This window comes from Vulpes vulpes, chromosome X (assembly GCF_048418805.1).
Source record: "Vulpes vulpes isolate BD-2025 chromosome X, VulVul3, whole genome shotgun sequence".
Taxonomy (NCBI): Eukaryota; Metazoa; Chordata; class Mammalia; order Carnivora; family Canidae; genus Vulpes; species Vulpes vulpes.
The window spans coordinates 17,427,981-17,442,926 of NC_132796.1; the positions used below are offsets into that span (position 1 = coordinate 17,427,981).

The 14,946-nt window shown below is 45.9% G+C and overlaps 2 protein-coding genes across 5 annotated transcripts in view; one reads left to right on the plus strand and one right to left on the minus strand.

The window, feature by feature from the left end:
- The window catches only part of CNKSR2 (connector enhancer of kinase suppressor of Ras 2), a 274,913-nt gene extending 266,231 nt beyond the window's left edge, over nucleotides 1-8,682 (plus strand). For 3 of the 4 annotated variants that reach the window (XM_025997457.2, XM_025997459.2, XM_025997460.2), the window contains 2 exons: nucleotides 3,372-3,568; nucleotides 6,279-8,682. In XM_025997457.2, the coding sequence (XP_025853242.1) occupies nucleotides 3,372-3,568; nucleotides 6,279-6,494 (413 nt within the window). In that variant the 3' untranslated portion in view covers nucleotides 6,495-8,682. The remainder of the gene's footprint in view (nucleotides 1-3,371; nucleotides 3,569-6,278) is intronic. The other variant, XM_025997458.2, reaches the window with a different exon arrangement.
- KLHL34 (kelch like family member 34) lies at nucleotides 8,594-12,163 on the minus strand. The gene has a single exon (XM_025997456.2). It carries the CDS (start codon nucleotides 11,740-11,742, stop codon nucleotides 9,790-9,792), a length of 1,953 nt encoding a protein of 650 aa, XP_025853241.2. The 5' UTR covers nucleotides 11,743-12,163; the 3' UTR covers nucleotides 8,594-9,789.
- Nucleotides 12,164-14,946: the final 2,783 nt, after the last annotated feature.

Genomic DNA, 14,946 nt, shown 5'->3' on the forward strand with positions numbered 1-14,946 from the left:
TACACTTTGCCAACTTTCAGAAAACATTCCTTCAAATTGCAAAAGAGCTGGCGTCCTGCCAGTGCTCCAAATGGCTGAACTGCTATACTGAAGGAAAGTCAGTTGGGAAGCAGAACTCAGCAACTGCTTGCTTCATCTTCCAAAGCAAGCCTCTTCTAGAAGAAGAAAAGCCAAAGTCTAAAAAAACAAACAAACAAACAAAACCAGAAGAGAAGTGAGGAGAAGAAGAAGAGGGCAAAAAAGAGAAGAAAATAACGGTGCTTTCATATTTTTAGTTGCAACAGTAGCCCCAGTTGACTTAATTGGTATTCATCTGAGAAAAAAATCAAGGAAACCAATTGAAAATTATAAAAGAAAATAAAGGTCTGTTTTTGTCTTGAATGTTGAGTTCTGTGTTGTTTTGCCTGTTGAGCACAGTGAATCAGATTTATAATGTGACTTTGCTTCTCACCCCCGTCCTTTGAAAATAAAAGGACTCTTTGTCTAGTCTTAAAATGTTAAGTAATTGGTGGCATTTTGTGGTAGCCTGGCATCTCAATCCCTCATCCTTTTTCATCCCACTACTGTGTCTTGTGGTGTTGCGTATGTGTATGATGTGTATGGACTGGGGGGAGGAGAGCCTTACTTATCTCTAATAGGAGCCGCACTATTCCATTAGTATACTTGGAAACGTTTCTGTGTTCCGTCTCATTGTGATTCCTTGTTCACGTGCTGACCAGAGATAAATCTATACTGAATTCTTCTTAACAGCTGTCAAACCAGATTCTTCGCAGAATTATGTTGTCCTTTAATGGCAAGGGGTGGGGGGGGACTTTCCATTTGTATTTATTTAATAACTGTGTGTGTGTGTCACTTTTTAATATTGAATCTTTACTTGTCCTTCTTAAAGTAGGACCACATTGAAATTTTACAAAAAGCCAGTCCCCTGGCCCAGTATTCCACAAACTTTAAGAACTGGGGAGAAAGAAAACTGGGTAAGAATGGTCTTGAATAAAATATATACTCCCTACAGTAGTAGATAATATGGAAGGTTATCTTAAAATCAAAATTAACTATATAAATTATTATATATATATAACTATTAGTATTATAGTATAGTATTAATACTATAATAATTATTAACTATATAAATTATTATATATATATAACTATATAAAATATAAAAATACTTCCGCCTCCCTTAAATCCTAAACCTGAATTCTGAGTTCCTTTCTCTCTTCACAGTCTTTCAAGAGCTGAACTAATCCATTAGGGCCACCTGATACATTAACTGCTGTAATTCACATCAGTTAGGCCTCCCAGCCTCCCTCCCCCGACCCCAACACCTGGCTTTAGATGCAGTCTTGCCCTAAGGCACAAAGAATGATGACTACCAAATAATTCCTTGGGGTCCTTTCTTGGCCTATGATTTATGAAATGGAATTATGCTGTTCAAATGTATCCTTGTTTTTACATCTCCCATGTAGTTACTCTGAATGGCCTTACGATTTGGGGCCTGATTTTGTGCCTTCCCGGCTCCAAACCATTGCCAGTCATAATTCACTATCTTATTTTGATCTTGCTCTTAACCCGCAAAGCAATTCCTCCTTTTCACAGCCCTCCATCCCCCAAAATCCTCTAGGTGTTGCAGACGTCCAAGGATGAGCCAACAGAGAATTAAAAAGCTGTTGTTTAAAAGGGATTTTGGTATTTTTATAGTTCTAACTTAGGCATATGATTAGGAAGTTAAAAACTCGTTAGAGAGGAATTAATGATAGCATGTGCTGATGATAACAAGGAACTTTCTAATGGAAGGACTCAATAGCCATTCCGACCATTAGTTACTAACCTCCACAGCAGCGCCAAAAATTGAATGTGAACTGACATGAAGCTACTATTTTACTGCTAAAGGTGATCCTTTCAAGTTCAGGTGCTGTGTTTATGGGCTTTGGGAGCAGTTTAGGTACACTCTCAAACATTTTTTTAGAATGCTGCTTTTTAAGGAATTCTCACAGATTCATCAACTCCTGCTGTTAAATACGGTTCAAATGACCACGGACAAAATCGGCAGTATGGAATTCTTGTTAAAAATCATGGATTCTGGAGCCAGACTGCCCAGCTGCAATTCTGGCTCTGCCACTTACACTTACTAAGTATGTCCTTGAGCAAGGTGCTTCCCTGCTATAAAATGAAAATCAAATAGATCTATTCTCAGCATTGTGAGAATTAAAAGAGACCATGAATGTTAATCATTTACCCTTCTGCCTGGCACATATAAATGTTAACTACTGTTATTATCGATTAGCAACTCGGGAGTCTTTTTTTTTTTTTTTTAAACTATGTCAGCAAGCCTAAAATATTCACATGGACCATGGTGGAATGAACAACATTCCATATTTACTCCTTGAGCCAATATAATTAGTATTCCTCAAATAGTACTCTCTGGCTCTCTATTAAAGGAAACGTGACCTAACCCTAATCCTATCCACCACTCAGAGCAAAATCCAAGTTTATCTTTGTTTATCATTATTGAGAAAGAGATGATACCAGGATTCAGGCAATTAAAGAACAAGATTGGAGTTTGATTTATTCAAATAGATCTAAGGTCCTTTCCTGAACTAGACTCCAATTTTTTTCTCTCAAAAATATTGGATTATTTCCTTCATCTTACAAATGCTTACAAATAGATCTATTTACAAATAGATCTTACAAATGCTAAGTAGCGTCTCCTAGTATGTGCCAGGTTTTTCCTTACATTTGCATGTAAACATTCTCATATTTCACCTTAATTAAAGCATTATTATTCATGATAATTTATGGTCATTTACTAGATTTACAATGTGGCAGGCATTACTATGGCAGTCACATGAAACCTAATAATCCTCTATGGTGCATTATTGGAAGATTTTTATAATCAAATATAACTCCAGTGAATGCCATTCCATCTTATGCAGTCTGGAAAAATGTAAAAATCAGTTCATTCAGTATTGCTAAACCAGGAGAGCTCTATTAATCAGCACTTCTATGCTTCTCAGTATAATGATAAGGGATATTCATTAATGTGTTAAAATATTAAAGTACGTGCAGGATTGTTTCTGTGTTGTGTACCTTTTGTACTCTATCTTTGAACTTAATGGACTCAAGATATGTACGGTGATTTGCTATTAAGAGAATATTGTTAATCAAACATCGTATTATCTGACCATTCTAAAAAATCTTACCCAATATAACTAGCAGCTGTGGGGATTTTTTAATGTAATAATGTGTTTTCCCAATCATTCATTATCCTGTTTTTCAGATGGTTTGGATTTTTTTTTTTTAGTAGATTTTTGGAGTGTCCATTAACTGTCCATTACACTGGATTCATTTCTCTCTTTTTTTGAACATTGCAGGTGAAAGTAGGGAAGAAAAGTTAGGCGATTCATTGCAAGATTTATACAGGGCATTGGAGCAAGCCAGTCTGTCACCGCTGGGAGAACATCGTATTTCAACTAAGATGGAATACAAGCTATCCTTTATAAAGAGATGTAATGACCCTGTGATGAATGACAAACTACACAGGCTGAGAATTCTCAAAAGCACTTTAAAGGTAAGATATGAAATAGAAGGAGAAATTCCTTAGAGATTCATTCTTGAGCTCGGTGAATTACCAGATAGTCTAAATGAAAAAATACAAAATGGAGAGGGGATGGGGGTGGGTAGGTAGAGGGGAAGAAGCAAGCTCGGCTGTTCTGTAGTGTTGTAAGTACATTGGTTAAGAGGAAATCACCTTAACTTTTCGTTATCATCTCAAAGCATTGGCTAAATGCTAAGTGACTTAGTTCTAGGAGAAAACCGGGCATAATTAAATTTTTTATTTAAAAAATGTGGGACTGGTGTTATTCCTTTGTCTTTCATTTTCCTAAGATAAATATGCCATGTTATTGGCATATTAATATTGTTATTAATATAGTTATTAAAAAAACACAGCATGCATGCAGAATGCAATAGTGGGCACTAAAAGGCTTTGAGATCTTTCGTGAATATCTGCTGCAGCACATTTGGAGTGAAGCCACAGTGATTCATGTTCCATATACAAATTTTATAATTGTGCTGTTTACGCTATCAGTTCCCAACTCACATGTTTCTTTCTTTTTCTACACTTCCATAAGTGCTTACATTATCTGTAGTCTCCTTATTATGCCACCTCCAGATTGAGGAGGAGGTGGTGAAGAGAGGGGAACAGAGAGGCAGGAGGTTGAAGAGGGAGGCAGGAAACAGAGCCCCCTCACCGTGTGTGTATGAGGGGAGAGGGCCAGCTGTACAAATTCTCCCCAAGTGGGCCTTCCAACCTTGAAAAGTCATAAACACAAAAGAACTACCATACAGAGTATGTGGCGCAGGAATTTCAGGAAACAAAAGGTCAAAGGGCTCCTTTGGGAAATATTTCAGATCCATGGAGTGCTGCTGAGGTTTGGTGATTTTGAAGCATTGATGAGTACCAAAGAGATAAACAAAATAGAAAATGCCTGATTATAAAAAGTTTCCAGTAGCAAGCAGCCAGGTTTTCAGAGTCAGTTAGCTTGTAGTTGGTATTCCTGCGAGCACTATTGCAAATCTGTGGGGCAACTTAATGGCCTTTTGGTAACTAAGGCAAGAATTTGAAAGAGCTATAATAGTAATAAGAATAATTCTGCTAGGGGTGCCTGGGGGGCTCAGTCAGCTAAACATCCGACTCTTGATTTTGGCTCTGGTCATGATCTCAGGGTCCTGACATGGAGCCCCACATCTAGCTCTACACTCAGCCCGGAGTTTGCACATCTAGCTCTACACTCAGCCCGGAGTTTGCCTATCCCTCTCCCTCTGCTCCCCCCACTCTCATGATCCCTCTCTTATAAATAAATAAATAAATAAATAAATAAATAAATAAATAAATAAATAAAATATTTATTTCTTTAGATTCTGCTAAATCTAAATCTTTATTTAGAATGATTCTGCTGACCAGCCCTATTCCAAAGATAACCTCACCTTCCCACCTTACAGAGCTCCCCACCCCATTCAGATCCAAACTGTCTGCTTGTAAAAACAGGCATTTGGATGCTGGTCAGGCTCACATATTTTGAAGACCTGCTTCTGTCTTGTTCTCTCAGCCCCTCAGCCCTGTCTTTTATGCTCCACATCCCCAAAAGCATTTACTTCCAGTAGCAAAGAATTTGAGCTCCTGCCAATGTTCAGTTCATTGAGTATTGGTGAATCACTAGGTGTGTGAGGCTGTGCTCCACTCTCTGGAACAAAGATGATGAAAAACAACTGTGAAGAAATGCCCCTCATTGATAAAACCAAACCACAGAGCCCTATACTTTTCAGAGTGGGAAATTAGGAGGATGGAAATTGTAACTGCCCAAGCAACCCTGGATGTGTGTAGTCCCTGGAACCATAACAGGCCCCTCACCAAGCACAAGGTTACCCCCAACCTCCTCAGCCCCAGTCCTGCTGTCCCCATCTGACCCCAAGGACCAGAACAACTGCTTAGGCACCTTGCTGTATTTCCCTCCCAGCTCTCCCTTCCCACTTCCCACAAAACACTCCCTAGACTTCCCTGCCCCTTCCTTGAGTGCTTAAAAGACAGGCCTTAGCTCCTCAGACTGTCTTACCCTCTCATCTTCATCCCTCCTCCCACTGGGAAGACTCACTTCTCCCACAGGAGATAGCTGTGCTGTGTTGAGCTCCCCCAAAATGAACCTCATTCTTCAGCTGACAGCTGCTGGCCTCCAACAGAGAAGGGAGGGCTCCTTTGCATTGCAGACCCCCAGTGCTACAGGAAGGGAGCCATGACCTTCATACATCAAGAGTTACTATTTGTGGTGACAGGAGGGCTGTGCTCTCTCTCATACAAGTATGAGGAGCTAACCATCTAGCAGGAAGGATAGGACAGTGCAAAAGCAACTCAACACATAGTATGTAAGTCCACTCAGTGGCAGTGATAAAGTGTTAGGAGGACATAAATGAGGGAGAAAACATTTTGGGGGGATTGTTGATGGAAGGCTTTAAGAAATGACAGGCATCTGAACTGGATGTTAAAGAATGAGGAAGGTTTCCTTAGACAGAGATGGGAAACATGATCAGCCAAGAGAAACTAACCACACAGACAGGCCTACCTTGGGTGTATAAAAAAGCACACTAGGATTTGAGTCTAAATCTCTGGGTTTGAGCATACCAGAGCCATTTCTTATGGGCTTCTCAAGATTTATTAACTTTTTATTTTAAATGCGAATGAAAGTCTGTACCCACCTTAACTGTTGAATCCTTTTGCTTTTCAGGCCAGAGAAGGGGAAGTAGCCATTATTGATAAAGTCCTAGACAATCCAGACTTGACATCTAAAGAATTCCAACAATGGAAGCAGATGTACCTCGATCTTTTCTTGGATATCTGTCAAAACACCACCTCAAATGACCCATTAAGTCTTTCTTCTGAAGTAGATGCAATCACTTCCTCTCTCACACATACTCACTCATACATTGAAACACATGTGTAAGTGTATTCTGTCCTCTGGCCATCTGGTACCTTCTGGTACTTTGATCAAGTATATGAGGTAGTTTTATATCAGTGTGTGGAACACTTGACAAGCTATACTTTAATGTTACCAAACTATATGAAACAAACCATATATGGTCATAATACCACTGTCTTTAATGAGCATTTGTATATTTTATATGCAGTTAGTGCTCAGCTTATGTTTACCATGTGCAAAATCAACTGTCTTCAATGACTTAAAATTAACTTTTGCAAACAACTCTGAAGACAGGTGGTCTTCAAGTAGTAAAACCACAAAAAGGCAGTTTTCTATCTAAGGTCATCTTTTCTCCCTTTAAGTTAATTTTATATAAACAAGACTTCAAAAGTAAATCACATTTTTTCAGGTGCAGACATCCTTGTGGGTGGGAAAGAATTTAAACCTTTTTTATATTTATTAAAATGTTCTAAGAATTTTCTTAAACATTGCACAAAGTTTAATGCTGTAGTTTTATTTTTGTGAAATGTAGATGTGCATACAAGAGTTAAGCAAAATAGAGGAGCATCAACATAAGAAAAGTTCAGGTATCTAATATTCGTCTTAACAGTCTGTTAACTTGTGAAAGCTGGTTAATGGAAATACTATTCCAAATCTATGGGGACACTTAATGGTGTATCAGGGCAAAGCTTTGTAAGATGTTTTTGTAACTAAGACCAAAATTGAAGATAGAGCTGCTTTATTTTCTTGGTTTAAATCTTCCTTTATTTTTGTAGTGATGAAATGCTGATTGTGTACAGAGGAATTTGAGAGTGGATTTTGTAAAACACAGCTAATTCACCCAGAAAGGCAGCTAACAGATATATATATATATATATATATATATATAGAATTTCAGCCCAACTCATGTTTTTAAACTCCAGCTACTAAAAAACAAGGGATAAACAGAAATGAATCAACTTTCCAGTTAGTTTCCAATTTTCCCCCAGTCCATTAATTACACTTATGTAATTATATTTAAGGCAGGAAAGTAAAATACATTTAGATACAGGCCAATGTGTGTTCTAATACAGAAAACAATGTTGAAAAATAAAAATGTGCCTCTCTCCTGAGGAGCAAGAGGATAATGGTCATTCAGAAATATATTACACTGAATTATATGAGAGAAAGAATTTATAGAGGTTTTTCCTAGCTTCATGAATTGTTCTATAGAGTGGATGAAGTCTGTGAAAAAGTCCTCTTCATATATTTTTCATTTATAAGTATCTCGTTTTTGAAAGTGATCACAGCATGATAATGACTGTGCTGCTTTTTAGTGTCTGGCTGCATAACGTACAAGTCACAATTTGCTGTTTTTTTTAGGAGGAGGAAGGGACCCTCCTTTACTATTCTATATTCTAAAATCTACTTCTAATCAGCTTTATACTGTTGCCTGTACAGCTCAGTGAATGTACTTTCATCTCTAAGAGTTCAGATATATGCCAGTGAATATTTTTGCTGTAGAGGAGAAAGTAAAAACTCCACAGCAGGGATCTTTTTCTTTGCTTTTGAAACCAACATTGAATCACTATCGTTTTGCAGACTTTGCACACTGTACAGGAGAGTGGCCTTTCTACAGCACATTTTCAGTAATCCTATATTTAGTCAAAATGGATGAGAAATCATGTATTAATGTTTGTATGGAATTTTGGGTCTAGTGTAATATTTTTATCATTTAAAAAAACCTATTTGTAAAAACATTTATTTACTGCATGGATATTGACGTACATTAAATTTGTGGAATTTTGTATATGTAAAAACAACAACAACAACAAAAAAAACAAAACCTCTTGTCCTAAAATGAAGTGTGCTTGTTACAGGTGTTTAGACTTGTTGATGTTTACTAGACCAAATGTGTACATTCATTTAAAAATATCTGTATCTGATGGATGTGTCATGAATACAGCGGCAAGGTTATGCCCTGTAAACAACGAGCAGTTGATGGAAAGACTAGCTGTGTTACTACTAAAGCAGCTTTTACTTTTGTAAAGTCAGCTCTGTTGTTTTAAATGGTAAAAATTAAACTAATGAATTTTAAAAGACTCGTGATTAGCTTAGCATGAAAGAGACCTTTTAACACTATATTTATCTGTACATTTTATTGCATTAGTTTCAAATCTAGGAGAGAGGCAGTACTGTAAACTGAAGTGAAATAAATTTAGCTCTTAATGAATCCTTATAAAGCACCTACTTTATTCATACAGAGTCCTCACCACATTTCTTTGAGACCTAATCACAGAGCCACCGCCCCCTACTCCCTTCTCTAGTCGGGAGCTCTAACTTTGCCGCTCCATCCGCAGTACAAGCCAGAAGCAGCAGCTGTTCAGTGTGTGCCCGTATCTTTTCTGAGACCCTGCAAAATCAAACTCCTTTCCCGTTTAGCTGACACAAACTTGAAAATTTCACCTACTCTTCTTTCCTTTCTGCTGATTCTTGGGAGGTTGGGGTGGGGAAGGGACCGCCAAAAGTGTGTGTGTGTGTGTGTGTGTGTGTGTGTGTGTGTGTGTGTTACAACTATAACCTACTGGCATGTCTGCATAATGAACTTTTAAAGAAGATGAAAGAAATAGGATTGGGTTTTGCTAGATGTTCCACATAACCCGAAGAACCTGATTATTATGGCTAAGGACTGCTGAAATAAAACTGAAAACCAATGATCTGCCTAAAGCCAGGGCAAAAGCAGGCCAGGGGTAAGGATGAGGGACTGAAAAACTTAACGCAGGCCACTTTCTCAAAAACAAAACAAAACTTAGAGATTTTTTTCCCCTTCTCAGTTCTACATTTATATTAAACCATCAGAGCAGAAGCATACATAGTTCTGAATCCTGAAATCATAGTTCTCCTTATAATGATTCCACACTATTTACTGAAGGCACTTTCCTTCTCTATTTATTCAGATAATGCCATCTTTTCCGACTATTACAACCCGTATAGCTAACAATTTTCTGGGTTTTGCATATAACTTCTTGCGGCACATTTTTGGCCTTGTTTGTTTGGCACAAAAGAAATCACTGGTTAGCACCCAGGGAAACACTTTAACTATCAGAGGGACAACAGGGTCGTATTGTATTTTTAAAAGTCCACCTCTAGACCAGCATGAGCCGTCCCAGAAGTGCTCAGCTTAGGGGGAATGTTCTTGCACCAAGGTCTCGTGTGCATCCTTAAACTTCAGAAGCCGCTCTGCCCCCCCAGTCCCGTTCTTAGGGCAAGCCCACGCGTCACTCCGTAAGCCTGCCCAGGCGCGACTTTCTCTCCTCCGTCGCCGTCGCCGAAGACCGCACTACCCCATTAAGCCCAGCACTAAATCCGGCGCCCCTGCGCGCCCGCCCTCCCTCTCCTCGTCCCCGCCCTCAGCCAGCTGCAGCACCGCGCACTGGAGGCCGCTCCAGGCCCAGGGTAGCGCGCAGCCAATGTCCTCCCAGCGGTCCAGGTCGAGGTCGTAGCCCACCACGTTGCGGGTAGGCACCTGCCTCGACTCCCGCCACTTGAGGCCGCCCAGCAGCAGCGCCGTCTCCTCCACCACGGCCAGCCCGTAGCAGAAGCGATCGTAGGGCAGCGGTCGCAGCCGGGTCCACTGGTCCGTGCCGGGGTCATAGCGTTCGATCTCCGAGAAGGGCTCATAGCGCCCCAGAAAGGCGAACACCGCGCCGCGCAGCACGGCCATGTGGTGCCCGAAGCGGGCGGTGCTCATGGGCGCCCTCTTGCTCCACGCTCGCTCCCCGGGGCCCAGGGCGTACACGTCCCGGAGGCTGCTCGCGCCGCCCTCGCCGCTTCCCGCCTTGCCCCCGGAGATGTACACGACGCCACGGTCCCCGACGGCCCCTGCGTGGCCGTGCAGCGCCCGCGGAAGCGCCGCGGCCGCCGTCCAGCGGTCCCGGCGCAGGTCATACATCTCCACGGACGCCAGCGCCTCGCCGTCCGCGCCCAGACCCCCGACGGCCAGCAGCCCCTCGGCCACCGCGCCGCACCAGAAATGGGCCCGCGCTTCCCGCATAGCGGGCAGCGCGGTCCAAGCGTGGAAGCGCGGGTCGTAGCGGTGCACCTCCGCCGTGACCGGCCGCGGGCCATCGGCCAGCGGCGAGGAGGCGGCCTCCGGGGGGCTCTCCCCGCCCAGGACGAACAGGAAATTGCCTGCGGTGCACACGCTGTGCCCCAGGAGCGGTGCAGGCAGCCGCGTGAGACTGCGCCAGCGGTGGTTGTACACGTCGAAGGCCAGCACGTCCTGGGTGAGCTCCCAGTCCTCCTCCTCTTCCACCTGCTCCTCCTCCTCCTCCTCCTCCTCCTCCTCCTGGGGCTCCGGCGCGGCGCCCCTGCCCCTGGCTACCCTCTGGGGGACCACGACCTCCTCGGTCACCGCCTCCCGAGCCCTGCGCCCCCCTACCAGCAAGATGCGGGTCTGGGGACTGCGGACGCTGGTCTGCTCGCCCTGCAACAGCGGCTGGCGGGACGGCGCCCGGTGGTAGTTGAGGGCCTGGATGATGAGGCCCTTGACCCGCGCGGGCAGGTCGAGGCCAGAGCCCGAGTACACGCGCCGCAGCACGTCGGCAGGGACAAGGCCGAAGCGAACGCGCTCGAGCAGCGAGGCGCAGTGGGCCAGGCGTTCGGCCTCGGGCTCCTGCCGCAGCCAGGCCAGTGCCAGGCCCAGCAGCCAGGCCTCGGGCACCCGCGCCAGGTCGGCGGCACCCAGCAGAGCCTTCAGCGACGTGGGGTTCAGCTCCAGCAGCCCCGCGGGGCCGGCGCCGCGCAGCAGCAGCTCCCTCAGGTGGCGCGCGATACAGCGCTCCGCGGCGCCCAGCGTGTGCAGCAGGCCGAAGCGCGCCGCCACGTTGGCGGCGAAGCAGCAGTTGTCGGGAGCCAGCTGGCGCTCCAGGTAGCGGCCGCACAGCGCCAGGGCCTCGGTCACCTGCAGGTAGCTGGCGGCCTCCAGCGTGTCTTCCACCGTGTCCATGGAGAGCGGCAGCCAGGCGGTGTAGATGAAGTCCAGCAGGCGCTGCAGGCCGGCCGCCGACGGCACGTGCAGGTGAATCACGCTTGCCCTGGATTCCCGGGTGTGGCTCTTGAACAGGGCCCTGAAGTAGTCGCTGGAACACGCCAGGAGCGACCTGTGGGCCGGGAACTCGCTGCCCTCCGCCTCCAGCGTCACGTCACACAGGAAGCCCTCGGCGCGCAGGGCCTGATAGCCGGTGAGCAGCGCGCCGCCATGAGCTTTGCAGTAAGACAGGAAATAACTCATGGTGCCCAGGCGGGAGGCGGCCGGGCCGGCGCTGGGGCCCACCGGGGACGGCCAGAGGCATCGCGGGGCACCGGGCCCCAGGACCGAGTCCGCGAGCCCCAGAGCCCCTAGCGGGGGCCCACTTAGCCTGCTCGGCCGAAAGCCCCGGGCACCTTCAACCGGGCCTGCAGATACCCTTGTACTCCCAGAGCAAACCCGGTCGGGCAATGGTTTCCAGAAGCTGCTAGTTGCGCAGGGCGCGCAGCTGGGAGGCTTCCGGAGGGAGCGGGGTTTGCTTTGGGCGGCTGCCGAGGCTGCCAGCGCGTTCCCCAAAGCGCCCTCCCCGTCCCAGGCGGGGGAGCCCACACCTGCGCGCCGGGGGCACCATCACCTGGAAGGGCCGAGCTGCGGGGGCACAGATTCTGAGGGGTGCCCGATCTCCGACGGCGCTGATGCGCGGATGTGGCCCGGCTCGGGGCGGCCCGGAGCGCGGGGCGAGGGCTCTGGCCTCCCGGGGGTGGACGAGGAGGACGGGCGCTGCGGGCACCCGCGAGGGCCGGGGACAACTGGGTATGGGGCGGGGAGGGGGGTGAGCTTGTTCCGCCCGGAGGATCAAATCAAAGCCTGGGGGATTAAGGAGGGGGGGCGCGGGTCAGCGCGGCGAGGCGGAGGCATGATCGGGCGGGCGCCGTACATAACATGCCGGTAGCTCACCGCGACAGGAATAGCGCGCGGCTTCGGCCTCCGCGGCCCGCCCCGCCCCGCGCCCCGGCTGCTGGCCGCGAACCCCGGGCCGCGGCGCTGGAGGGAGCGGCCCGGGCCCGGCCCCGACTGCGGTGACCCGACGAGCCGCCGCTCACCAGGGGCTCTCGGGAACTCGGCCAGGGCTGCGGGAGGCGCTCACTGGAGCGGCGCGAGTCTCCGGCGCCCCCGGACCTGGTGGTGTCTGGGGGGAGGCGGCCGGCCGGGCGGGGGGGGGTGTCGACCCCAGGTGCGTTGGCGCCTGGGAAAGGAGCCCCGGGCTCAAACTTGCCGCCTCGAGAGGGGCCCTAATTCATCCGGCGGGGGCGGGGATTACGCGGCGACTTTGCGCGCTGACACCCAGGAGGCCGCTGCGCGCAGAGGAGCTGCGGGCGGGAACCGCGCCGGGGGCCCGGGCTCCCTGCCAGCGGCGCCCCGGAACGTGCCCCTCACCTGGACTCACCCTTGCGAGATGCTGGGCCTACTCTGCGCCCTGCCCGAGGCGGCCCGCGTCTCCCGGGCTGGCCGCTCTCACGGTCTGCGCTGGGGAATTTGCTCCCACCCCCGCTCCCTGACCCCAGCCGAGCTCTCCCTTCCTGTTCTTGGATCCTGCCCAACCCATCCCTTGGCAAAGTGGACAAGGAAATTATAGGTGACTTGGGTTTTCTGCCTTTGAATGACCACTTCCTTTAAGAAAATAATTCGTTCCAGTTTCTCTCCCTGACTTTCCAGACTGTGACCTAATTACTGCCTGCTGCATCCTCAACGCCGTGACGAGATAATGGGCAGTAAGGTCGCAGAGCTGGGGACAGGTTCGTCGGGCCCCTTTTCGTGAAGTTATTTATAAGATTCGCCGAACACAGAAATGATGACTAAAACTGCCCAATCTTGAGACATTAGGAAAGCATTTCTCCATCTCCTCCATCCTGCTCTTAAATAACTAAATGATTAATATAACTGTTCTTTCTTGCCAATTTGGAGCTTCTGTGTTTTGCTTTCATCTAGAATTGATTTTTCTATTTTCTAATGCAACCCCTCTGGCAATCTGCTTTAAGTGAACCATTTGAGGGCATCTGAAATAACTCTCATTTCTGACAGTTGGGATGGTGTTTCATAAGAAAAAAAAAAAAGTCCAAGGAAGTATAAAAATGTATCGTTTTCTGCCTCGTATGCCATCCGTACTTACAAGGTCTCCAATTAGAATTCTTGAAGTGCATAAAAATATTAGTAAAATGATCCTGCTTTCTTGTCAAAGATGGAATTGCTTTATGACTTAAATTAGCCAAATTATAAAATGCAGGCAGAGGCTCAAGTTAAGGGCTTGCTTAAACTCCAGAGGCTAAAAATACTCCAATTTGAATTCCTAATGTTAAAACTACAGATGGATTCAGGCGGGTGCTGGTTGGTTTTTTTTTTTTTTTAAGTACTAAAATTCTTAGTTCGAAAATAAAATACCACTTTGGTTCAGTGTGCACAGATCTGAATGGTGAAATTAAATGGCCTTTACTCGACCTAAAAGAAATTTGCTAGAAGGGGCATTGCAGATCATTTAGCCAAACTCTCTCCTTTTTCTCTGCAATTTCTTGTATTTCTTTTCAAACAAATGTGGCAAATGAGCCCCAGAGAGAGTACAATTTGTCTGGGTGACTTGCATATTGAGTTACAGAGTCTGGACGGGAATCCAGGGCTCTCTCCCCACTATATTATGTGACCCTGTATGATAAAAATAAAATAGTGCAACACACCATCAGATTGCTTAAACCTAATTTCAGAGTGATAAAGTTTGAATACAGTTTTTTAAACAGATTTTTTTAACCCTCAAATTGATCACATCTCTTCAGATCTGTCCATCATCATGCATTCAGGTTGAATCAAAGTGTCACACATACTCGAGAATAAAGATGCTGTGGAAGGCTTTACATCTTGACATCAAAATTCAATTGTACAAAAAAAAAAAAATTCAATTGTACACAACAAGCAGGTGTTCGTTGCTGGCACAACATGCCACCTTTACGTACTTTGCTGTTGAGGATACGATGAACTGTGTTAACAGAAGAAATTTTCATATTGGGTGTGTTTCCAAGGTTTTGTCTAGAAATGTGATTATCAGTCCATCCAAGAACATTCTTGTCCTTTGAGTAACGTTTGTGGAAAGGATCAAGATTTTAATTTTTGTGCAACTGTAAGTATGCTAAATAACATTTCAGTGTGTGCTTTCTTAGTTGCTGCGATAGATGTATGTCTTAAGTTGGATGTCCTAGAAGGAAGCAGCCTCTGCAACCCAACCTGAAATGCATGGTGATGAGCACATGTGGTAGGATACAATCCTCACGTTAAAAATGATCTGCTATGAGTAGCCTTCCCCCTTTAGACTATAAGCTCCCCAAGGGCAAGGACTGTTTATTGATTTTTTTTAACCTCTAGCCCCTATCACAGTCCTTGGTGTAAGTATCGTTTGAGTTGAATGGATCTGGGGAATGGTAC

Excerpts from the sequence above, each read along its gene's own strand:
- KLHL34 (XM_025997456.2), bottom strand. The coding sequence starts at position 11,742 with ATGAGTTATTTCCTGTCTTACTGCAAAGCTCATGGCGGCGCGCTGCTC.